General features: G+C 35.9%; 1 protein-coding gene and 2 pseudogenes across 1 annotated transcript in view; 1 reads left to right on the plus strand and 2 right to left on the minus strand.

Moving 5' to 3' along the window:
* LOC114029962 (vomeronasal type-2 receptor 26-like) overlaps positions 1-24,992 on the minus strand; it is a 41,712-nt gene that overhangs the window by 11,053 nt on the left and 5,667 nt on the right. Inside the window, 2 exon segments of the mRNA XM_027844607.1 lie at positions 4,346-5,146; positions 22,287-22,578. Coding sequence (XP_027700408.1) covers positions 4,346-5,146; positions 22,287-22,578 — 1,093 coding nt within the window.
* Positions 6,993-14,354, minus strand: LOC114029967 (annotated as a pseudogene).
* LOC114029966 lies at positions 22,801-23,466 on the plus strand (annotated as a pseudogene).

A 24,992-nucleotide genomic window follows, 5' to 3' on the forward strand; every position in this document is an offset into this window, starting at 1 on the left:
CAAGCTCTTTCCTAAAACCTGTGGTTACAGGAAACTCAGCACCTTCTAGAAGCAAAAGCTTACCATTTATACCCCATTATAGAGACCCTCAATAACTGGGATTTTATTTTCCTTTCTTTGTAAACCTAGAACTTAGCACATATCCTAGGACATAGTGGGTGCTTGAGAAATGTGTTTTGATGGACTGATATTTAGGATAAATTTTACTCCTTGTACAAAAATCTCTTTAATTAAAAAATGCCCAATGTAAATCCCTGAAGTGGTGGATAAAGTAAACTTAGAAATAAAGGACATTTGACATTCAAAGTTATGCAATTCAAGGTAAAGAATGAAACTCAATTACAAATGAGTAAGACACTAAACAATTCGGGAAATTGAGTGATGCAATAGAAAAGATAATTATTTCAATGGAAGAAATTAGGAAACAAATTACATAACGATAAAGTAGAAGAAAATGAAACATCAACACAACCTGAGGAAAATTTGAGAAGCAGAGTTTTCAGCAAAAGCTAGAGAATTATTTTGGATACACAGGATTTGGATGTCATCCTTCAATGGAAAATATTCAAAAAAATCGCCCAGAGAGATTGTAAATATAGAATGAGACGGTCAAAAAGAGAAATGAAGCCTATATTCTTCTCACTTAGAAATGCTAAGATTTCATTTTTCAGGGGGAAAAGAATCTAACAGGCCAAAAATAAATGTTTGGTGTTCAATCATTGAGGCCTGTCCAACTCTTTATGACCTAATGGATGATAGCATGCCTGCCTCTTCTATTGGCCACTGTATCTCAAAGTCTGTCCGAGTTAATGTTTGTACATTCCATGACACTATCTGTCTATCTCATCCTCTGCCATCCCCTCTTTCTTTTATCTTCAATCTTTTCCAATATCAAGGGCTTTTTTGATGAGTCCTAGCTTCTCATTATGTGACCAAAGTATTTAAACTTCAGCTTAAGGATTTGACCTTCCAGTGAACAACCTGAATTAATTTCTTTAAGTATTGAACGATTTGATCTCCTTGCTGTCCAAAAGCATCTCAAACATCTTCTCTAGCACAACAATTCAAAAGCATCAACTCTGCAGCAGTAAGCTATCCTTATTGTCCAGTTATCACAGCCATACATTGCTACTGAAAAAACAAACAACCAATAAACATAGCTTTGACTATACAGAGCTTTGTCAGCAAAGTTTAATTCAGGTAATTATCACATATGCTACTATGGGCAAGAATTTCTTAGAAGAAATAGAGTAGCCCTTAGAGTAAATAAAAAGGTGAGAAAATCAGTACTAGGATACCATCACAGAAATGACAGAATGATATCTATTCAAATCCAAAGCATACCACTTAACATCATAATAATAGACATCTATGTTTCAACCACTGATGCCTAAGAGGTCAAAGTTTATCTGTTCTATGGACGCTTGAAATATCTTCTACAAATAACACCAAAAAGATGTTACTTTCATCACAGGGGACAAGAAGGTTAAAGCAGAAAATCAAAAGAGAATTAGAATACCAGGCAAGGTTGGCCTTGTAGTTCAAAATGAAGAAGAAATACGTATAAGAAAGCCAGCTTATATCATACAAATTTACTAATCCACAACAGTAAATAAGAAAATGAAATAAAATATAATGTAGTAAAAATCATATGAACATAGCTTTCAGTACTAAATTTCCTACCTAGCCAAACAATTTCTGTTACTATATTTGAGAACACTTGTGTGGTATCTGTGTGTATGTATCTATACATAAGTATATAAAGTTTGAGTAGTCCAGTAATTATAGAAAAGGGGGCAAAACTTCGTAAACATGGACATTACTGAGACAAAGTGCCCTTAGCTTTCTTGAAGGTGAACAAAGAAGTAGCAAGTCATTTGTAGGTGGAAATTATTATGTTCCCTGTAAGGTGCCAAAGAAATATAATGAGATAACAACAATGTGTTGATCAGTACATCTGACAGGAAAGAACAAAGAGAACCTTGAAGAGGAAAGAAGGAGGTATGACTGGGAATAGTTAGTGGGCCCTCTAAATGAGTAACACAAATAAAATCCAAGCTAGTAAAGAAAAAGGGGAAAGAGGGACAGTAGATAATCATCAAGTCTCCTGGCTAAATAAAAGAAGGTCATTGAATTTAGCTCATTAAAAATTATTTATCGGGTAGAGCCAGGAGGGCAGAGTAGAGGCAGCAACCCAACTGAATTCTCTCAATATTCTCCTCCAAACATGCATCAAATCACATTCTAAGCAGTACAGCCAATAAAAGGTCACGAGGAGGCATTTTTTCAATGCAAAACAACTTATAAGGTTGGAAGGAGAGGTCTGTGACCCCTTTTTGGTGTCCAAACCAGAGGAAACATTGTAAACACAAAAGCAGTGGCCATTGGAGGCAGCTGCAGCGGCTTCAGCCCAAAGACTAACCGGAGCAGAAAGGAGAAGAGAAAGAGGAGGAGGGCAAGGAGGAGTAGGAGGAGATGGAGAAATAGTGGTATTTGTATTGTAATTATAAAACTGTACATTTGAACATGTATTTTACATTATAATGTATAATTATATGATATTGCTCAGTTAGTAATTATTTTATAAATGATAACTGTGAGAAGAATAATTATATTTTTTAGTAAACTAAGCATTTATGAAAGTAGTTACTATGTGCCAGATTCTGGACTAGGTAATTTACAAATATGATTTTCTTTTATCCTCATAACAAACCTCAGAGGTAGTTATAGTTATTGTCACCATAGTGTAGTAAAAGAAACTGAGACAAATAAAGGTTAAGTGACTTTCTCAAGATCACATGGCTATTATGTGTCTGAGTCTACATTTGAATTAGTTCTTCCTGTCTAGACCCAGTACTAAGCCAAGTACCAGAACTGTCTGATTTTTAAAAGAGAAAAGTAAATAAACCCATTAAAATAACAAAACAGCCAATTCACAGAAGGCTGGAACTTCTCCCTCTGATTTATAAGCAGAGATCCAATGCTTCAAATCCCCTCAGAAACTATATACAGTTGATGCAATTCTTTGTGTTTGGCCTACATTTATCTTTGTTTCAGTCTGATTTTTTTCTCTACCACTCCATTTACTAAGTCAATTTGCTTAGAGATTGGTTATAAGGATCTCATTATAAGATTCACAACCAGAACAAACAACTCCTTATCTAGTTTTTTTTTTTAAACTTCTTTTTGTATTCTATTGCAAAACTTATTCCCAGTGGACAGTAAACAAGGAAATGATAATTGAGCAGACATTTTTTCTATTGTCAATTATAATTTTTCCATCCAACCAAAGTTGTGTCCTCGTCTATTCCTTACTCATTCTCTTTCAAGCAATATAACATCTGCAAAAATTAAAAGAAAAAATAACTTTTTCTATTAACATCATTTCCTCAACAGACTCAGATAATTCTGATCCTTAGTACTCTTGGAACTATTCTTTCAGAGTTGTTTCATGTTTTGCCTTGGTAATCTGTTACATGCCCTTTCTTCCTTCTCCTGTACATACACTGGTGGTTTAGTTTTTTTTTGTTTTTTTTTTTTTGTATTTTATCATTGGCAGATACAAACAAGACTTCTTTTTCTTCCACATTGGGATCATTTCTATTTTAACTACTGAATTACTGTCTTGGAACTTCCTGTCTATCCTGGGATGACTGATCTTATAGAATTTCAGAATAGAGAAATATTCTCATTGAGATGTTTGAATTATGCTCTCTCCAGGTCTAGACTGCTGATTATTCCATACCCAGATGTCCTCTCTTGTATTATGAATGCTACTAGGCTTTGATCACTCCAACATTTCCACCACAACAACCAGTTCCTTCAAGCACTGAGAATCTTATACATTATAAAACTTCTGTTAAAAGGTTCCTCTGCATTTTAGAAAAAGAATGTATCATTGACGCAAGTGTATCCATGTACAAATATCATGTCTGCTGCTCAGTTATAGATGTTGATAGAAGTTAAAATTGATCAATGAGGAATTACACTAAGCACCTTGGCATTAGCAATGTTATGACCCAGGCCACTGTAAAGGCCCTAAATTGGAACAAATTTAATGAAACTCTCCTCCCATATAAACTCGTACCCAGAGAGATGTTTAATAGGAAGAATGCCAACAACTTCACCAACGTGGTTACATCAGAGTTGGAATAAATGCCTATTTTCTGAGGTAATTTTATTGTTTTCAACCAGAAATCAATGTAATCACAAATGAAAAAAAAAAGGGAATAAGAGGTAGTATTGACATCTCTTGTCATTGCTGTAACATTTACAGCATACATAACTAACAATTGAATGTTGGAAGTACTCAGTGTTAAGCTCAGAACTGGAAGAGAAATGTTACCATCCAAGAAAGATCTGGGTTACTTCCAAGTTGTAATGTCTCTTTTGCCTCAGACTGGAGCATTTCGTGGAGAGCATGAGCCACTAAATATACTGCATTGTAGACATTAGAACTCAGTTCCATAATGATCTTATCAAAATTTATAAAAGGTAAATCTGCCCAGGAAACACCTTCTGGGCACATAGTATCTAACATTTGTACATGACTTTTTTCTGAAAATCTACATTTAAGGAGTGATTCAAAGAAAGTCCTTAGGAAAATGTCCTCAGAGTTTACACTGGGATTCAGGCTTCTTACAAAATCTGTGAAACCAGGAATCTCCATCTGGGAAGAAGAAAATAGTAATGTACCATGAAAATGGGTAAGCAGTTCCAAATTACTATCAAAAGAAAAATCCCAAGCAGTGGTGGCAACCAACGTCTTCCCATGAAGTACATAAGCAATGAATGCAATAGCCAGTTCTTGAAGGGAGTCTGTATCTCCATAGACGAAAATCACATTTGATGATGATGCAGTGATCCTAGAAGAGAGTCTATAATATTCATCACCTTTGAAGTTTGGGGGCACACTTTCCTTAAAAGCCACACACAGACCATTCTTGTCCATCTCCTCTTTCAGATGACTGAAGAAATTTTCCCCTCTCATGTTGTCTGAAAGAACCAGTCCCACCCAAGTCCAGCCAAAATGGAGCATCAGTTGGATGAATGCAAGGTGAAGAGTGGATTCCCTGCTGCCCATCTGATAGACATATGGATACTGGACCTTATCAGTCAGGAGAAGATCAAATAAGCCATAGGTGATCTAAATGAAAAAGAAAAAACGACTAGAATGATTATTTGAATTCCTTCAGAGTAGGAATTTCTTCAATTTTCCATTTGTATATCAAACAACTATCAGTGGTTTACACAGAGCAGCTAATGAAGACATGCTTATTAAATTTAATGTATAGGGGCAGCTAAGTGGCTGCAGTGGATAGAGCATCAGCCTTGAAATCAGGAGAACCTGAGTTCATATCCAGCCTCAGACACTTGACACTTACTAGCTGTGTGACCCTGGGCAAGTCACTTAACTTCAAAGCTCCAGGTTACCAGAAATCCACTTTAAGTAAAACATCCCTGTGGAAGGCTCAGGCAACTAGGAGCCAAACATTCATGTGCAAAGCCCCAGTGAGCATGACAATAAGCTTGATTAAGTGCCCCTTTTGCTCAAGCAGGAGAAGTCAACGGTTTTTGTTGTTGTTGGTAAAACAGTCAGAACATAGGTAAACAAAAAGCAGAAACGTAAAATGACCATAGATTCCTATTTTGGGGTAAGGGAAGATCAAGGCACAAATTCAAAAAAGGACATTGTTAATATACCCACATATGAAACCTCAAAGGGGAATATAAACTGGTCTCAAGCCTGAAAAGCCTTCTTAGAAGAACTCAAGAAAGATTTTAAAGGTCAAATAAGAGAGGTAAAAGAAAAATTGGGAAAAGAAATGAAAATCAAGCAAAAGAGAGTCAATAGCTTAGAAAAGGATAGACAAAAATTCGGTATACAAAACAAGTCCCTAAAAAGTAGAATTGGTCAAATGGAAAAGGAGGCACAAAAACTCACTGAAGAGAAGGACTTCTTAAAAAGTCAAATGGGCCAAATGGAAAAGGAGGGACAAAATCTCATAGAAGAAAACAACTCCTTAAATTAGAATGGAGCAAGTGGAAGCTAATGACTTTATGAAAGAGCAAGAATCAAACAGAAAGAAAAAAATGAAAAAAAAATAGAAGAAAACATAAAATACCTCATTGGTAAAACAACTGAGCTGGAATATAGGTCCAGAAGAGACAATTTAAAAATTATTGGTCTACCTGAAAACCATGATGAAAAAGAGTCTGAACAACATCCTTCAGGAAATCAACAAAGAAGACTGCCCTGATGTCCTAGGACCAGAAAGTAAATTAGTCATCAAATGAACCCACCTATTACCTCCTGAAAGAGATCCCAAGGTGAAAATGCCATGGAATATAGTAGATAAATTTGAAAACTACCAGATCAAAGAGAAAATACTGCAAGTAGCCAGAAAAAAATTAAATACGATGGAATCAGTCACGATTACACAGGACCTTGCAACTTCTACATTAAAAGATTGGAGGGCATAGAAAACACTATTTTGTAAGGCAAAGGAGCTTGAATTAGAACCAAGGAAAAACTACTCAGTGAAAATGAGAACTATCTTTCAGGGGAGGAGATGGACATTAATGAAATAGGAGATTTCTAAACATTCCTGATAAAAAGACCATAGCTCAACAGAAAATTTGACCTTTAAATACAAGACTCAAGAGAAGCATAAAAACTAAATAGGAAAGAAAAGAAAACCAACATATTATTAATAATGGCAAACTGTTTACATCCCCACAAGGGAAGATGACACTTGCAGTTCTTTTGTTTTTTTTTTTCAGGCCAAAACAATAATTTATTATTTCAGCATTCAGCAACATCTCAGCCATCAGAAATAAGACCCTAACACTGAAAGATGGAAGGAAGAATTCTCTACAGCATGATTAGATAGGCTGCATCCAGAGGCCCCCAGGGTGCCACAGGTGGGAAGGATGGTGGTTATTGATTCATCCAATAAATTAGGAATCACAGAATTCAGGGGGCCAACTGCTCATTTCTGGGCTGGCTTAAGGTAATAGATGGACTGACCCTGCTCCAAATGGCTTCTCCATCTCAATGAACAACTGCACACCATCAACCACCATCTGTACCAGCTGCACCTCTGAGAAACCCAGTCAGTCAGCATTGGCAATGTCAAAGACACCACTCACATCTGCTGTGTCCACACCCTCTATCCCCTTCTTTTCCAGCCTCAGTTTCTTCAGCACATCACCAAATTTCTCAGGCTTGCCAGATGGAGAAGTTTGATGTGAACACTTGCACATAGGCTTAGGTTGGTGGGGCATGTGAGGGTGTACCCCATTTGAAAATTCCGATGGATTCATAGTTCTTGATCTTAAAAAGGGTTTCAGTCTTGGTGAGCCCCATACAGAAACGTGTGAACCCCTCCTTCATGTTAACCTCTCTTCTGTATGGAGATGACCCTCACATGATCTTCCTCATTGATCCACACCATAAAGGTCTTCTCATTGTGCTAAATATCCCTGCAGTCAGGCCATTCTCAGACCATGCCAGATGCCAAGAGGAGTGGGGAGACAGGCTTGTCGAAGAAAAAGTGGTCATCAATCAGCTGCTACTGTACCTGCTCAGTCGTCTTCTTCAAAGGATAGTACTTCCCATTCAGATCACCATCCAGGCTGGCCAGAGCTTACACAGAGAGCTTCTCCACAGCACAGTGCTCACCCTGGCTACGATGTGAGAGCAGGCAGAATCCTTGGATGTTCTGGTCAGTTGTAACACAAGAACTCAGCATATAATTAGTATATAGGTCATCACCATCCTGCAGATTGTAAGAGTTAAGATCAGTCTTATGCTCATCTGAAGGCTTGGAGCCTCCATGTCAGTCCTCAATGATAGGATCAAACAGTTCCTTCAAGACATCATAGCTCTCTTCATCTCCTGTCACACAGCCCACAGTCATGATGAACGAGGTGCCCTGGGTTGTCTACAACAGTCTGGATGACATACTAGGTCATCAAAACCCCACAATCAAATTCAGAAAGGTAGAAATGCATCCTTTTCAGATCATGGTGAAATAAAAATTACATGTATTAGAAGGCCTTGAAATGATAGACTAAAAATTGGAAATTAATAATCTAATCCTAAAGAATGAGGGCATCAAACAATGAATCACAGAAACAATCAATAACTTCATTCCAGAGAATGGCAATAATGAGACAACACTCCAAAACTTTTGGGATACAGCAAAAGCGGTCCTTAGGAGTAGTTTTATATCTCTAAATGCTTATATGAATAAAATAGAGAAAGAAGAGATTAATGAATTGGGCATTCAACTGAAAAATCTAGATAAAAAACAAATTGAAAATCTCCAATTAAATACCAAAATTAGAAATTCTGAAAGCTAAAGGAGAGATTAATGAAATTGAAATTAAGAAAACTATTTAGCTAATAAAACTAAGAGCTGATTTTATGAAAAAAAATAAAATAGGTGAATCTTTAGTTAATTTGATTTTAAAAAGGAAAGAAAACCAAGTTACCAGCATCAAAAGTGAAAAGGATGAATTCACCACCAGTGAACAGGAAATCAAAACACTAATTAGGAGCTATTTTGCCCAACTGTATGCCAATAAATTTGATAATCTTAATGAAATGGATGAATATCTACAAAAATATAAATTGCCCTGATTAATGGAAGAGGGAATAAAATACTTAAGCAAACCTATTTCCAAAAAAAAAAAAAATGAATAAGCCACTGATCAACTCCCTAAGAAAAAATCTCCAGGGCCAGATGGATATACACGTGAATTCTATCAAACAATTAAAGAACAATTAATTCCAATACTATATAAACTATTTGGAAAGATAGGTGAAGGATGAGTCCTACCAAGTTTTTTGTATGACACATATATGGTGCTGATACCTAAACCAGGAAGAGCCAAAACAGAGAAAGAAAATTATAGATCAATTTTCCTAATGAATATGGAAGCAAAAAATTTTAATAAGATATTAGCAAAGACATTACAACAATTTATCTTGGGGATAGTACACTATGACCAGGTAGGATTTATACCAGACATGCAGGGCTAGTTCAATATTAGGAAAACTATCCGCATAGTTTAGCATATCAACAACAAAACTAATAAAAATCATATGATTATTTCAATAAGTGCAGAAAAAGTATTGGACAAAATATAACACCCATTCCTATTAAAAACACTAGAAAGCATAGGAATGAATGGAGTGTAAGTTAAAATGATAGACAGCATCTATCAAAAACCATCAGCAAGCATTATATGCAATTGGGATGAATTGGGGGATTTGTAATAAGATTGGGGATGAAACAAGGACGTCCAGTGTCACCACTGTTCTTCAATATTATGCTAGAAATGTTGGATATAGCAATGAGAGAAGGAAAGAAAAATAAAAGAATTAAAATAGGCAAAGAAGAAACAAAGATCACTCTTTGCAGATGATATGATGGTATATCTAGAGAACCCTAGAGAATCAAGTAAAATATTACTTGAAATAATAAACAAATTTAGCAGAGTTGCAGGATAGAATTAAATTACTTATTCAATGCCATGCCAATCAAACTACCAAAATGATTTTATAGAGCTAGAAAAAAGAATAGCATTCTTCTTCCAGAAGAACAAAAGGTCCAGAATATCAATGGAATTAATGAAAAAAATGCAAACTATGGCAACCTAGCAGTAACTGATCTTCAACTATATTATAAAGCAGCAGTCAACAAAACTACTTGGTACTGGCTAAGAAAGAGAGTGGTGGATCAGTGGAATGGGTTAGTTTTGCAAGACACAACAATCAGTGATTATAATAATCTACTATTCCAAAGATTCTGACTTCTGGGATAAGAAATCACTACTTAGCAAAAACTACTGGGAAAACTGGAAGACATATATGGCAGAAACTGGGCATAGATGAACATCTTACTCCCTATACTAAGATAAAGTCAAAACTGGGAAGAGAAATGAGAGTGATGCAAGAAAATCAAGAAAAACAACTTAATAGTTTGGTAAAGGAGAGACCCCCAAAATACTGAAGAAAATAATACCTTAGAAATAGCTTAACCTAAATGGCAAAAGAGGTCCAAAAAGCCAATGAGGAGAAGAATGCCTTAAAAAGCAAAATTTGCCAGATGGAAAAGGAAGTCCAGAAGGTCACTGAAGAAAATACTTCCTTCAAAATTTGAATGGAGCAATTGGAAGCTAGTGATTTTATGAGAAACCAAGACACTGTAAAACAAATTCAAAAGAATGAACAAATAGCAAACAATGTGAAATATCTCATTGGAAAAACAACTGACCTGGGAAATAGGTCCAGGAGACATAATTTAAAAATTATTGGACTATCTGAAAGCCATGACTGAAAGAAGAAGCTAGATATCATCTTTCAAGAAATTCTCAAGGAAAACTGACCTGATATTCTAGAACCAGAGGGTAAAATAGAAATGGAAAGAATCAACCAATCACCTCCTGAAAGATATCCCCAAAGGAAAATTCCTAGGAATATTGTAGCCAAATTCCAGAGTTCACAGGTCAAGGAGAAAATATTGCAAGCAGCCAGAAAGAACCAATTCACGCATTGTGGAAACACAATCAGGATAAGACAGGATTTAGCAGCTTCTACTTTAAGGGACCATAGGACTTGGAATATAACATTCCAGAGATCAAAGGAGATAGGATTACAGCCAAGAATCACCTACCCAGCAAAATTGAGTGAAATCCTTCAGGGGAAAAATGGACATTGAGTGAAATAGAAGACTTTCAGGCATTCTTGATGAAAAGACCAGAGCTGAATAGAAAATTTGACTTTCAAATACAAGATTCAAGAGAAGCATGAAGAGGTAAACAGTAAAGAGAAATCATAAGGGACTTATTAAGGTTGGACTGTTTACATTCCTACATGGAAAAATAATTTTTGTAAGTCATGAGACTTTTGTCAGTATTAGGGTAGTTGGAGGAGGAATAAATATATGTATAGATAGATTGATAAATAGAGGGTACAGGGTGAGTTGAAGATGAATGGGTGATATCTGGAGAAAGAAAATTAAGGCGTGAGAGAGGATTATACTGGGAGAAAGAGAAAGGGAGACGTAGCATGGGGTAAATTATCTCACATAAAATAGACAAGAAAAGACTTTTACAGTAGAAGAGAAGTGGGGGAAGGTGAGAGAGAATGAGTGAATCTTATTCTCATCAAATTTGACTTAAGGAGGAAATAACATACACACTTGATTGGGTATGGAAAGTTATCTTATCCTACAGGAAAATAGGGGGGAGAAGTGGAAATAAAAGCAGGGGGATGACAGAGGGGAGCACAGATTGGGGGAGGGGTTAATCAGAAGCAAACACTTCTGAGAAGGGACAGGGTCAAAAGAGAGAATAGAATAAATGGGGGGCAAAATAGGATGGAGGGAAATATAGTTAGTTTTCCACAGCATTACTACTATGGAAATGTTTCACATGACTATACAAGTATAACCTGTATTGAGTTGCTTGCCTTCTCAATAAGGGTGGGTGGGGAGGGAGGAAGGGAGAAAAGGTAGAACCCAAAGTTTTGAAAACAAATGTTAAAAAATTGTTTTCACATGCAACTGGGAAATAAGAAATACAGGCAATGGTGTATAGAAATCTATCCTGCCATATAGGAAAATAGAAGAGGAAAGGGTAAGAGAAAGTGGGGGGGAGGTAAAAGGGAGAGCAGATTAGGGGAAAGGGTATTCAGAATGCATGTTGTCTTGGGGTTGGGGAGGGATGAGATGGCAAGAAAATTTGGAGCTCAAAATCTTGTGGAAGTGAATGTTGAAAACTAAAAATAAATTAGTGAATCTTAAAAAAAGAAAGACTTACGAAGGAAAATGCTATCCATCTTCAGAAAAAGAACTGATATATGGAAATATTTATTGCTTTGTTCCACATTTAAATCTGTCTCGAATGTTTGCCTCCTGGAATGAAGACTTGGGAGGAAGGGTGAGATACAACTTGGAACTCAATATGTGACAAATAAATCATTACTTTTTTGAAAAAAAAATATCCCCTCTCCTGTGTGGGTTCCCGAGATGATCTGATAACTCATACTACAAACAAGGGAACATTACACAATAGAAGACAGGAAAAGCACCAGGTGTTCATGAGAAATAATATTAAATATATTTAATGTGTGTTTAAGAAAGACAATTGATCAAAAATATCTTTCAACAAAAATAATGCAAAACCAAGACACTCTTAATAGATTGTGTCAATGACTTACGGTCCAAAAAACCTACAACGTATACCACGTGCACATTTCTCAGTGGCACATGAAAATACACTAAATAAAAGCAAATAAGGATAGAAATTACCACTATGGAAAACCTACTAAACCACATAATGGGACATACAATGAAATAAGCAGGGTATACAAAAGGTACTACAAAACAGGCATAATGCCAATACAAAGCAAATACAGCATTAAAATTAAAGATTCTTTTAATATGTATGGTTTATAAATTTATTCAGTTATACAAAAAGCACACATTACCTTGTATATCATAAATTAGACTAAAAACTGGGCAGAAAATTCTAACCTTCCTGTGAACTGCAGATTTTTCTGTCCCTATACCTGAGCTAGACAATGATGTAGAATTATCTTAATCCTCCTCACAATGACACTCTTTAAGATCTAAGTCTGCCCTGGTAAGAGACCTTGCTGGGTAGTTCTCTTTCAGTGTTCTGAGGGAATTATCTATCCACTACGAATTTCTATATCTGAAGCATTATCCTGAAGTGGTGTTTCCACTGGATTAATTCAATTGATCTAGATTTGTTTTGAGGGTCTGGGGGTTGCATTTAATTTTCATCTAATTTTTCTACATTGTATATAAATGAAACTTGGTAATATTTACTTTTTAATATTTTCCCCAAATTATCTGACTCCCTACTTTCTACTTTGAGATCAAAAGAAATTTCATGTGGGTTATATACAAGGGCAGTCATGCAAAACATTTTCATATTAACTATATTTCAAAAGAAAATGCAGACCAAAAACAAAACAAAACCCAAGAATAATAAAGTAGGGGGGAAAAGTATGTTTCAATCTTCATTTAGACACTAGCACTTCATTCTCTGGAGATTGACAGCATTCATCAAAAGTCCTTCAGAATTGCCTTCAATCATAACATTGCTAAGAACAGCTATGTCATTCACAGTTGACATTGTGCATTGTGGCTGTTACTGTGTAAAATGTTCTCCTGAACATTTCTCATTTCACTTTGCATCAGTTCATGTATATCTTCCCAGGTTTTTCTGAAAGAATCCACCTGATCATTTCTCTTACAGCATAATAATATTAAATCACAATCACATAACACAACTTGTTCAATTACTGCTTAACTGAAGGGCATCCCCTGAATTTCCAATTCTTTGCCAATCCCAAAAGAGCTACTATAAATATTTTTGCACATACAGGTGCTTCTTGATGTCTTTGGGAGGCAGATTTATAGAAGTATTGCTGGGTCAAAGACTAGGCACAGTTGTATACCCATTGTGATATAGTTCTGAGTTACTGTCTAGAATGGTTAGATCAGACATTTTACCTAGGTTTCAAATTTATTAAAATATAATTGATCCAAGCAACTCCTAATAACTGCTTCAATTTCATCTTCATTTAAGCTGAGTTTACCTTTTTATATTTGATACTGGTAATTTGGTTTTTCTTCTTTCTTATTTTTTAATCAAATAGACCTATGGTTCATCTTGTTCATAGTTTTTTTTTCATAAAATCAAATCAGTTTAATATGTAAGTTAAATGGTTATTTTCAGTTGTATTAATCTCTTCTTTGGTGTTTAGTTGGACATTTCTTATTTTTTCTCCTTCTAGTTTGATCAGATTATGTAATTTGCAATTACCTGTAATCCATTTTCCAACAGACCTTTATTGAATATAATTTTACTGTTTTATGTTATAAAAAGGATGCACTTAATAATTTGGTTTTCTACTTTTGGGCATATAGTTGCTATGCCCTAATACATAGTTAATTTTTATAATGATGCCACGTACATATGAGAAAAGGTATACTGCTTTTTATTCTCAATAATTTTTCCCCAAACAACAATCACATTTAACTTTTTAAAAATTCTACTCATCTCATTAATTTCTGTCATTTCTATTTTATGACTAGATCTATCTAATTCTGAGAAAGGAAGATTGAGGTCCTTGTAACCCTTTAGCCATTTATAATAGCACTCCTCCTGGCCCTCGGACTGTGAACTGGCCCCTGCTTTCTTGTAGCTATAAGTGCTAGTTATCCTCTATGTCTTGAAATTGAGACCAGGGACCATACTCTAACATGAGTGACTACAAGCACTCCTCTCCATGCTTGAATTTTGACCATAATCCGTGCTAACCAGCAAGAGCATGTCTTTTCTCCTTTTGAACCTAAGACTGGGAAATGTTAAGGGGCAATGCAACCATGTCCTGACCCCAACACCAGCAAAGGGTGCTCTGGAATATCCTTCCAATCAGTTTTCTGTCAATCATCCCCCAACAATCTGTGGGCTGAAAGTTCACAAGGCTGCTACAGCCAAGGATGCAGCTGCCTACAAAGTCTTCTACCGGCACCTCAGCAGTCTGTGCTGTGCTCCACTCTGACCATTTTAATGAGAACGACCTTTTATAGCATCCAAGTTGTCATGAGCTGCAAAATTGTTTGCTGAAACATTTGTTGGTTCTGCCAATTTAGAATCTGACGTCGTGTTATTTTAGAGTTTACTGGAAGGGAATCTGAGAGAGCTTAGTTGAGTGCTCGTCTATTGGACCTTCTTGACACCAGCTCCCTTTGTGTTAATTGGTTATTTAGACATAATAACTAGGATCTTTTTCACATCATACATATGTTTATGAACCTTTGTCTCAATGATACAGTCTTTGCCTTCCTGGATCATGAAATCTTTTCTTCCTTAGAGCACACTGAAGTTAGTCAATCTGCACATCCAGGAGACAGACTAAATCACAAATACGTGATAAGTTGTGACAAATTGTATATACTAGACTTTTGTCAGTCTCAATATCTACGATGCAAACAGGCAAGTTGCCATGTGTCTTTACTTCTATGTGCTGAGTATTTTCACCTTGGTCTGCAAACTTCCCTGTTCCATAGCCACCAAGATTTCTTTTTATGATTCTGTCACCTTGTGAAACATATTGACAGGAAATATAACCAAAATAACATTAATTTATTTTGATATTTTTCTTCTCTGATGACAAAGATAGGTGCTATGTTTTGTTTTTTTTTCAATTTCTCCCTCAACTGGGCAACATATTAGCCATAATTTAGAAAGTTGTATTTTGTGGGCTGCTCCTTGAACACATCCCATATCACCATCATGCTGTAAGAACTTATCTGTCTTCTTATTGAGATTCTGCCCCAACTTGTCTTTCTCATCACCTAGCCTGGGAGAAATTCCAAAGCAAAATATCTCTAGGGATTCCTCCAGTGATTGAAGGGAAGCATGTTCTTCAAAGAATGACACTCACTATTTAAATCTATCCTGTTCTAATTCTCCTCCCAAGTTTCAGTAGGGATCAGACATGCAGATATTGATCCATGTTGTTGAAAGGAGTATTCTACCAGACTAATATTGACTCCAATTAGAGCTGACATTCCACTGATACATAAAGGCTTTCAATAAAACGAGATCTAAATACCCCTTACTTAATTTGCAGCAGCAAATTGGCCTTGCAGTTGCAAGCTCCCCCCAATATATCCTATATGTATAAATATTGTTTGTCACTCAAAGGTACTTTAAGGCCAAAAACCTACCTGATTTTTTATGAGTATTTGCTTCAAATATCTCCAGTACAATGAGTGGATCATCATGGTCACTTGGATAAAAGAACACAGTTCAGGACAGCAATGAAATTCACATTCTCACTTTTGAGTTCACTTTGAGTCACTTCAAATCCACATTGTCCACTGCTGCTATGAATCACTGATGAGGTAATTGTCAATGTTTCTTGAGATTCTACTGACCTCCTTTCTTGCCCCACTTTTTTCCCTAAAACTGCTCTTGTAGTCCTCAGCCTAGGGAATACTAAGGTCCCTTTCACTTCTAGAGTGCATTTGGCAGTTTTGTGTCATTTTTCTTTCAAGTGTTTCAATAGAAGTTAAATCTACCTTTGTTCCCTTCTCCAAATTATGCTGTATAAATGTATTTCAAACTGACAAGGTTTCCCTAACCTCATGTAAGTATTCTTACATGGTATGCAATGTTGTGTCTGGTATTCTCCTCAAAGTCAACCGTAATTGGGCTTAATATTTCTTTGAAATCAAATAATAACACAAATAAATGACAGTAAAATTAGAGACAAAATTAGTTTAAATTGAAGATGAGAAATAAATTCTGGTCACGATTGATACTTTAGGTTTTTTTTTGTTTTGTTTTGTTTTGTTTTGTTTTGTGTTAATACTGCAGAATAGAGCTAAGGTGACAGAGTATGGCAACAACTAATGTCTCCCAAATTCTCCTAAAAGCAACTCTGGAATAATGCCTCAAAATGAATTCATGGGTGGCACAACCAACAATGGGATACGGTCAAATAATTTTCCAGCCAAAGACAACTTAGAAAGTCAGCAAGAAACATCTATGTCATGAGGGTAAAGGCAACTTATACACAAGCCTAGGTGGCTTACAGGCATGCCAGTAGCAATTAGCACGCCAGGAAGATAGCAGCAAGGCCCAAATCCCTTACAGCCCTAGCATGAATAGCTTGGGACAGTGACCCTCCACCCCAAAAACAGTGTCCAACTTTAACGTAAAGGTAAAAAAAAAAGGTAGGCTGAAAAATTAATATAAAACCATAACCAAAAAATAAAAGAGAGAAGCTGACTATAGATAGTTGCTATGGTGACAGAGAAGATTGAAACACAAGCACAAATAATATTAAAACAGCTAGATTTGAAGCTTCAAAGAAAAATATGACTTGGTTTCAGGCCCAAAAAAGAATTCCTTGAAGAACTCAAAAAAGTATTTTAAAGATCAAATAAGAGAGACAAAAAAAATTCAGAAAAAAGAAACAAGATTGAGGCAAGAGATTCATGAACAAAGAGGAAATAGTTGGTCAAAAAAGCACAAAAAATGAAAAATAACTTAGAAAATTCAACAAAGAAAACAACTCCTTTAAAAATGAGAACTGGAATGGAAAAGGAGGTATAAAAGCTCGCTGAAGAAAATAATTAATTAATAATTAGATCAAGGCAAGCAAAAGCTAATGACTTCATGAGACATCAAGGAACAATAAAAGAAGTTCAAAAATGTATGAAAATAGAAGAAAATGAAAAATATCTCAATTTAAAAATAATTGACCCATAAAATAGATCCAGGAGTGATAATTTAAGAATTACTGGACTACCTGAAAGTCATGAACAAAAGAGAGCTTAGACATAATATTTCAAGAAATTATCCAAGAAAACTACCCGGAATCCTAGAAACAGAGGATAAAATAGAAATTCAAAGAATCCAGCAATAACTTCCTAAAAGAGATCCCAAAGTGAAAACCCCCAGAAATATTATAGCAAAATTCCACAGCTACCAGGTCAAGGAGTATGGAGTTGTAATATAGGAAGAGTCCAAGAGACATAATTTCTGGCTCATTAATAATCAATTTTAGTAATTATGTCTAGAAGATAATTAATACAATGATGGTCACTTGGCTTTCTCTTGCAAATCAAAGAAAATTCATGGAATCCCCTCAATTCTTGTACATTCTTGAAAGATTTGGCTTTCTTACCAGTTGGAAATCAACCCTGCTTGACTAAGAATTAATAAGACAATGAACATGATGGATGTCTAGGGAAACTAAGTGTCAATAGAGAAAAAATACATACTTTTCTCAGTGCCACCTATACAAAAACTGACCATATATTAGAACATAAAAAACTCACAATCAAAAGCAGAAAAGTAGAAATAACAAATGCATACTTTTCAGATCATAATGTGATAAAAATACATTCAATAAAGAGCCATATAAAGATAGATTAAAAAATAATTGGAAACTAAATTATCTAATACTGAACGAATGGGTTAAAGAACAAATAAAATCAATAATTTGATTAAAAAGAATGATAATTATGATAAAATAAATCAAAAGTCATGGGATGGCACAAAACCAGTATTTAGAGGAAAATTTTTTTCTCTAAATAATTTCATCAATATGATATAGAAAGAGCAGATCAATGAACTGGGCATGAAACTAAAAAGAAAACCGAAAAAAAACAACAAATTGAAAACGGTCAATTAAACACCAAATTGGACATCCTGAAAAACAAAGGGAGAATAACAAAATTGAAAGTAAGAATAGCATTACACTAATAAATAAAAAGGAAAACAGTTTATGTAAAAAAAAACAATAAAATAGATGAGTAATTGGTTAATTTGATTTTTAAAAAAAGAAAACCAAATTACTTGCATCAAAAATGAAGAGAGTGAAATCAACACCAAGTAAGTGAAAATTAAGCCAATTATTAGAAGCAAATGTGCCCAAAATATATGCCAAAAAATCTGACAAGCTAGCTGACATGGATAAATATTTACAAAAATATAAAATTTTCCAATTAAAAGGAGGAAATACAATATTTAAATAACTATGTCTTCATAAATGTACATATATACATATATTATATATATTGAATATATCATTAATGAACTCTCTAAGAAAAAATTTCCAGGGAATAATTGATTCATAAGTTAATTCTACTATTTGAAGGACAATTATTTCCCAATACTTAAAAAAAATTATTTGAAAAAATAGGCAAAAAAGGGACACTATTAAATTCCATTTATTGGATAAACATTGTACTGATACCTAAACCAGGAAGGATGTGAAAAGGAAAAGGAAAACTACTTTGTGACACAGAAAAGCAGAGTGAGAAGTTTCATGTATAAGAAGAAAGGAAATGGAAGACAGAGAAAAGTAGGAGATACACTTTTACCAGGAACATGACTATGGATTAGCAAGATGGTAAATCCTGTAATTTCTTGGCAAGAGAGTTGCTATAGAAGAAGATAGACTCATTAGAGAAGACATACTAGAACCAGGACACCAAATAACAAAGTCCATTAGAGTTGGAAATGGGAGAGTTTGATAAAGAGCATAATTATGGGGGAGGATTGTGCTGCTGCAGCGAGAGCCAAGGATGTGGCTTTGAGTTTACGGCAACAGAAGTCCTTTTCTCTGAGGTACAGTTCCATCAACAAAGATAGCATCAGCTACATACTTTGGAACATGAGTTCCAAGGGACAGCCAACACTGAGTAAAGACTATGATGGTTGAGAGATAAGGAAGGGAAAAAAGGCTGTTATGGCATTAGGGGAAAAGACTATGGTAAGTGCAAGAGGTGGGGACAGGCATAGTTATTTGGAACCCAGAATGAGTCCTACAATAAAATGTGACACCGATTCTTCAAAAATATTTTTTTTTTCCAAATCGAGATGATTGACACAATGAAAACCTCAGTGACGCTGATAATGATGTTCTGGCTACAAATGAAAGCTGGAGGATAGGAGTTAAAGTGAGGAACACGGGAGACTACCAGTTTCCACTATGAAAAAAAAAAGATTCAAGATTTTAGAGAATACAGAGAAGCAGAAAGTTGCTTGCTACAAATAAAGAGAACATTTACCCATGGATCAAAAAACACCAACTCCTGCAAAGAGCCAGCCCAGATGAGACAGGGAGTGACTCCATGCCACACCTTCTGTTTGCAGAATCACTTCTGTCTCCTCAGTCCTTCCTTTAGAAGAATGAATAAATCACCCTGTCTGTTTCCAGAGTTCCAAGTGCCGAACTGTTAGAAGGCAGAGAGTGTATGAACAGCCCTGTCCTCACAACACCACATTACATAAAGGAACTGGAACATATTCTAGTGAAGCACTAGACCATCTCGTATGAGAGCATAAGAAAGAGGACCCGCATGAAGAACTACAATTTCTGGTTCAAACAACCAGATTTTAGTCTGCACACTTGTTAAAAATGCAAGAGACATTTGTTCAAGTGTTTATTTTGTGCGTGGTAATAATGTGCCAAGAGCTTGGGACATAAGTATGAGAAACAGAAAAATAGAATCAATGCCTTTAAGTAGCTTATCATATAATGGGGGAAGACAACCCCATACAAAGAACAGAAAAATGAGGAGAGGAGAAGGGAGAAGGTCCTTTTGGGTGCTGGGCATAATGTGGAAACCCAGAGATTCAGAAGACCTGGAGACCTTTCTCAAAGGGAGGGTCTGTCAGGAACTCTCAAATGGCCAAGAGAACTCTAAGGGTTGTGGGAAATTTCAGGGTAAAAAGGCAACTTTAGGGTTAGAAAAATCATCTAAAGAGATGACGAAAAAGAATATTTTTGTATATGAAACACTTTTGGACTGACAATTCCTTTACTTAGATCAGCTAACTCTTTGAAGTGGGTATCTCAGTTGGATTAGGTCCATGACTTGGCTTGGCTATTACTATTCTCTCTGCTACAAACTCAAGGTGATAAGGGGAACGAAACATTCAACCTTTCAATACTTAAGAGTTAAAAAAATTATTCTATATTATGTCTAGATACGTATTGACAAATGCTAAAGAAAGGGAAAAAATCAGAAGAAAGACGCACAGTATGTTTAGGTATGTGAGGGATTGAGAACTAAGTTCAAGACATGCTTCTTGGTTCTCATTTGAGAACACAACAATTTCAAGAACTGATTTCATTGCATGCCTGAGTTCCAAGAAGTGAGTTTGTCACATGTCTGAGTTTAATGGAGGGTGAAGGGGAATGGCCAATAAGACTAGGTCCATCAAGCATGAGGAGACTTCCTCTGCCTGCCAACATTTGAAACTATGAAACTTCGGAAGAAATTTAGGCCTTGCTGATTCAGAACTTCCTAGGAAGTGTTTCATACCAGGACTCAATAGTTCCCTCTCAGCCATTCCTGTCATGTCAGGAAGCACACTAATGAACTTATACTATCTATCCTCTTTAACCTGCCGACGTGATACCCTGTGGGCCTAAACAAGGGACTTCCCACTATAACTAAAGAGCCTTCTCATCCTGGAAGGTCAGTTTTGCTCTGTCACCACTTCCACTGATTAATTGGTCAGTTCCTCCCAGAACCTCTTACAATCTAACTTTCCAGAATTCTTCTCCACCATTCCCCACACAAGTACTTACATTTTATGCCAAATCCCCACCTTGAAGCCTTCTTTGATGTGTTATCCCCACATAATAGGACATAAGCCTATTGAGGTCAAGCACTGCACTTGTAGTAAATATATCTGTATGCCTAGTGTGTACCACTGAGCTATTGTTGTTTGTCCTTCCTTATTGAGGAGGACCATGACATCAGGGAGATGTTGCCATGACATGCAAGTGAATTGGATTAAAGTGAGGGAAGACTGTGTAGTTACCAGCCTCATTTTCTTTTCCAGAGTCATCTCCAATGGAGAGATATAGATCAAGACCACTAGAGATGGCCCTGGATGAAATGGGGGACATTGACCTTTTTTTTAAGCTAAGGTCTTTAAAAGGTCTCAGTTTGATGAGGAAGTATCCATTTAGATTAATTCTAAGTAAGAAATGAGGCAGAAAATGGCCTCTTTACCTAGTAAAAAAAATAGATCTGGGAAGGGAAGTCTCTCAGAGTTTCTGGCCAAAACAGTAACAAATGCTATTTATATTCACTTGATAAAAAATTATTTCTTAGAAATAACTTAAATTCAATATATAAAGTGTTTCTGATTTGAAGTAATACATCATATATTTGTCAAATTAGGCCCTGATTCAGGAAGGAAGCCAATTCTCAGCCCAAATTGGAAGATCACTCTAAACAGAGATTTGCATGGTGCTTGTTTGCCTAGAGTGCTAAAGGAAGGGAAAACACACAAATCAATTTGTAATTGAAAAGGAATAGATCCCTTTCCCTGGAAATTTTCTGAGGCGAAGAAATGAGAAATCTTTCTTCCATCTAAACTCTTCAGAGTTCTATTCCAATATAAAAGATGAACTAGTAGTGATCCTTAGTTGGGCAGATTTTTACTTGGCTCAAAACCAACAAGGTTGACCCATTATAGCACGAGCTCATCTAGAGGACAGAGTGAATTTTCTAATTGAACAGACCGTCCCCCCGCCCCCTTTTTGTATCTCCTGTTGTCAGAATAGTGCCTAGACCTTCTTGATAACTGTTTATTGACTCACTGATGCTGCATGAGAACAGACTATAACAGATTTGCTTTTTTTAATACAAAGAATATATTGGATGAAAATTAATGACAGTATTGGGTTCCCTTACCTGTGGAACTTTGTAAAGTTTGAGAATGGTGGCCATGGACATGGACAGTGTGGATGACATCCCTCCAATGACAGCCACTGAATTGGGTTGCCTGTCACAACTGTAGTTTGGGATGGCTGGACCCCTCCCTGACAGCCATATCAAGGAGCTCTCCACTGCTAGTCTGTCATGATGGAAGTTATTGAGCAAATGATAACCCAACGTTATGTTCGGCAGCAAATGGGGATTCTTGTTGATCTCATCCACGGCAAATTGGAGAACAAGAAAATGTTGGTAATGTTTGAGAAATACCCTAAAATGAGAGAAAAAAATGTAAAGAACCAGGCAAACTCTATATGTGCAGAAAGAACAAAGTGTAATAGTGGATGGATTGTTGGACATGGAGTCAGGAACTCCCGTGTTAAATCTTGCCCCTAACATTTATTAACAGTGTGGTACTGGGCAAAATATTTCACCACCATGAGTATCAGTCTCCACATCTATGGAATGAGGGACTTGAGAGGGAGATGAGAAAATGAGCTGCACCTTTGAAAAAGTTCTTGCAGATGCTAAAGCACTCCTTGAAGGATTGCTTGAGCACGACAATGCAGCCAAATCTCTGATTAAACAAACTACAGCTCTCAACAAGGGAATAGAAGTAATGAAACAGTATCTAGAAGAAATTCAAGAACTTAATGAGGTTGCAAGACGCCCACCAGGATCTACTTTAGTTATGGGAATTCAGCAAGGAAACAGACAAATCAGAGAATTGCAGCAAGAAAATAAAGAATTAGGCACATCTCTTGAAGAACACCAGTCAACTTTAGAACCCATAATGAGCAAATAAGGAGAGCAGATGTTTAGGTTCCTTATGGCCGGCAAAAAGGATGAACCAGATATTAAACTGGAATGGAGGAATGTTGCTCCTTGGAATGGAGCAACATTCCAAGGAATTACAAGACCTGTGGACCAGATTACCGCAATGGCAGCAGTAATGAGAAAAGCTATTGAAATTGATGAGCAGCAGGGTTGCAAGGAGCAGGAATGAATATTTCAAATTGAACAAGAAAACAAAGGCTTGAGAGAAATCCTTCAAATAACTGGAGAATTATTCCTGAGCCTCAAGAAAGACGATGCATCAGAGAGTACATCTTTGTCAGCATTGGTAACCAGCAGAGATTTGAGCCTGAGGAAGAGCTAAAGAACCTGGAAAATCATGAGCTTCTATCGCACGGCTCCTAATAAGGAACCAGGGTTTACTTAAAAAAGGTTAATGAATTGAGCACCAGAAAAATTACAATCTTAAATCAGCCCTTCATTTCATTCTTTTTATATTATGTGTCGTACACCGGCAAATGACATTTTAAAAAGATAGCAGCAGAAGATCAATATTGAGTCATCATTGACTTTGTTATTCCTATTAAAGTTTTTAATGAAAAAGTGGAAACTTTAAGCTATTGTTATTAGATAAATTAAAGTTCTGATATATAGAAACTACTGATCGTACTAGGCCCCTGCCACCATGTTATTTTTCTTAACTTTTTTTTATCCAAATATTAAGTACACATAAAGCTCTACATAGAATTTATGCAATTGTACCATTTTTTTTAAAAAATCCACATTTTCTTAGCTTGGACTTATAGAAAAGGAAGTGTGTCCATTCCTAAATTTGATATGAAGGCTAGCAAACGGTAATATATTTTACATGTACTGGGCCTACCTTTACATTTCTTAAGAAATGCCTTTCAAAGATGTCAAGCTTATCCAAAAACGTTTAAAAGATTGACAACATTTTGGTTTTGTGGCATAGGCCATAAATTGTTTGATCTTCAAGGCTAGATCCTAAGAGGTGCTTTTGTTTTGGCCAGCAGCATACCAGAGTTGATCATGACATTTTGGGGAATAACTGTCCATAACTTACTGAAGGTGAAGAAATGTAGAAACTATCTTTTCAGTAATGCAACACAAAGCTATACTACTTTCTGAGAAAGAAAACCATATAGAAGACAAGATTATTCAGTAGGTTGAACTACTACTTTAGAGGGGGAAAGGTTAGGTTTGGATTCCTGAATAAATATTAATTTGGTCAGATTTGTTTTCTGGTTGATTTTAGGAATATTAATCTGTCCATTACCCACCTGTCTCAGTTGGAAGGCCTGATATAGCTAGCCAGGAATAGAGAGATTTGAAGTGGGCAAAAACGAATAAACAACAACAACAAAAAAAAAAAAACAATGTATTTATTTTAGCCTTGTTAATAGTAAACATCAACTTTTACCTAGTTTATAAAAAGAAACCTTCATTCCCTATAAAAGCTTGTTTTTCTTATTAGATGCCAACGGGAGCAAAGAAAGTCTCTCTGAATCTGCCCTTTAGCTCATCTGTTCCCAATAACTTTCAGATTTTTTATGGCCATCACAATGAAACAGGTATTTGGGAATAGTTCATTTTCTTGGATTTTATAAAAACTGCCAGTTATTTACTACTGTGAGAGATGATCTCTGAGGATTTCTCAGGAGTGAAGCCTCCTCAAAGAGTTAATCGTTTCTTATTCCGTGGAAACATTAGCAGCCGGTTGACCTCATAAGGAAACATGCTTTTCAACACATCCAGTACTTTACCAGACCACCCCCCCCTTCCCAAACTTGTTTTTTGGCAGGGGAAGGAATAACACACCCCTCCCCCCTTCTAAAACTGTTTACTCTTGCAAAAACTTCCCACCTTTCT

The sequence above is a fragment of the Vombatus ursinus genome, unplaced genomic scaffold (genome assembly GCF_900497805.2).
Source record: "Vombatus ursinus unplaced genomic scaffold, bare-nosed wombat genome assembly UNPS02014943.1, whole genome shotgun sequence".
In the NCBI taxonomy this organism is placed as follows: Eukaryota; Metazoa; Chordata; class Mammalia; order Diprotodontia; family Vombatidae; genus Vombatus; species Vombatus ursinus.